Below are 2,069 nucleotides of genomic sequence, written 5' to 3' on the forward strand. Positions count from 1 at the left end.
TTGCAGGAAAGAAGCCCCACAGTTGTCTATATTGTGGAAAATGTTTCGCATTAGCTTGCAATCTGAGAGCCCATTTACGAATCCATGAAGAAGCATCACTGCAAAAAACCCTTATAAATGAGCCCTCGGATACAAGTCACCTTCTGAAAAGCTCATTGACACCTACGCTAGACTTATGAATTGATGGGACCAAACACGAAGAGTTCAAAACACGAACTTGTTAGTTAATAATCTACAGCAAATGTGAAGTTTTAGTTTGTTTATACATATTAAGATTTTGTTTAGACGCTTTTTTCTTTTTGTCCTATTACCCGTAAAAAAAGATGCAATATGATAATCATTAAAGATTTTTGTTTATTTTGTATTTACAGGAGTTTCTGTAATATCTTAGCTAGTTTAATGATGTCTGTATCAAACAAACCGTTTTCCAATTTAGTTTAGTTATTTGTCTCAATGACTACATCCGCTAATCTAGATAACGTCGAAGGAAAAATGCTGAATTTCTGCTATCAGTTAAAACCAGTTTATTGCGAAAGCCTACATAAAATAATTTACTTGTTATAGTAATTCTGAATATATAACATTTATCAAGTTTAAAGCTACTGATGAAATATTAAGATTAAAAATATTTGTTGAATTTTAGAAAAAATGGAAATCTCCTTGAGAAAGGCAAGCTATCTCAAGGAAAATCTTAGCATTAAATTTATCATGTTAGAGAGGCCAGTTTAGAGGATTTGTCTACGAAAATAAGAATTTTTACATATTTTTCGTAGAGTTGTCACGGACAAGGCTGTCCTTCCTTGGGATTTTTGACACGATCTTGATATTTCAGTCTCGAGTTCAGTCAAAAGTCCTGAGCTTGAGGTCTGGGGAAGTAAGTAATTTATTTTCATATCATTTATTTTCAAGCCGTGGGATTTTCGTAAACAAATCTTGAGATACTGTTAAATTCTCATTGGGATCTGTGGTCACAGATGCGTGTTTGTTAGCTATTTTTGTTCCAGGTGTACCAAGAACAGATAAGAGGCCATAAGGTATCAAGAGAGGTTGATTTAACCAAAATTTTGATTTTTTAGTCCCCATTTATGTAACAAGAGATTGTACCACACAAAAATGGTATTTACTAATATTTTAAGGTGTTAAACAGTAATTTTGGCCCTAAAATGCCCAAATTGTGTCGAGGGAAATTTCAAGATGGGCAATCAATAAAAGACAACCATGAACCCCACTAATTAGACCCCTAGTCTCAGTGGCCATAATACTAATAAGTGGTGCACTTGTCCAAAAAAATGAGTTCCGTCAATACAAAATAAAGATTCTTATAAACATTTATTTTTAAGCTTCATTCCACTAGCAATATTCAATGTAGCTTGACTAATCAAACAGTTCCTGGTAACGAACCGTAAGAAAGGAGTGACTCGGTGAAACACTAAACGAACTTCTAAAAGCAGAATTTTAATAACAATAGATACATCAAAAGAATTGGTTGTTTATGCAAATTCTACGTACATAATATTATCAAGTTTATTATTACCCATCGAAAGCTACGAGGAAACCGCCAGATTTTTGGAAAGAGGGAGGGGGAAACACCCCAAAAGAGTGAAGGAATTCTAAAGAAAATCATGGTATCAGAGTCTGTGTATCAGAGAACCAGTGGCTTCATTCGAGGGGAGGGGGGAGTTGCCTCCCCCCATAATTCTATAATTCATTACGCAATTCTAAACCGTTGCTCGTCTTAGGTTTCAAATTTGCTCTTTACTTCAATCAATCAATCAATTTATTAATACTAAAAGAAAAACTATTACAAAAGTAAATCAGTTAATAGGCCCAAGAAGCTTTGCTCTGTAACTTCGAACAGATAATTTCTTTAATTAATCCCAGCTCGTTTTCAATATATAAAAATGAAAACACAGTGGTCCATTGCGCTTCCTCGTTAATATTTATGCAAATATACCCTCTTTGAAGTCTCAGTATCAAGTAAATAGGTCATCTACTTCTTATACAAGCTCTGCATAACATCAACCAGGGAGAATTTTGCTCTTGTTGGCAGGTCTAGTGCTTGAAATACA

The 2,069-nt window shown here is 34.1% G+C and overlaps 1 protein-coding gene across 1 annotated transcript in view; it reads left to right on the forward strand.

Annotated features, from left to right (window-relative positions):
* LOC136039258 (zinc finger protein 34-like) overlaps positions 1–636 on the forward strand; it is a gene marked incomplete in the record, with an annotated part of 140,161 nt that extends 139,525 nt beyond the window's left edge. The window contains 1 exon segment of the mRNA XM_065722826.1: positions 7–636. Coding sequence (XP_065578898.1) covers positions 7–179 — 173 coding nt within the window.
* Positions 637–2,069: the final 1,433 nt, after the last annotated feature.

This window comes from Artemia franciscana, chromosome 2 (genome assembly GCF_032884065.1).
Source record: "Artemia franciscana chromosome 2, ASM3288406v1, whole genome shotgun sequence".
NCBI classification, from domain to species: Eukaryota; Metazoa; Arthropoda; class Branchiopoda; order Anostraca; family Artemiidae; genus Artemia; species Artemia franciscana.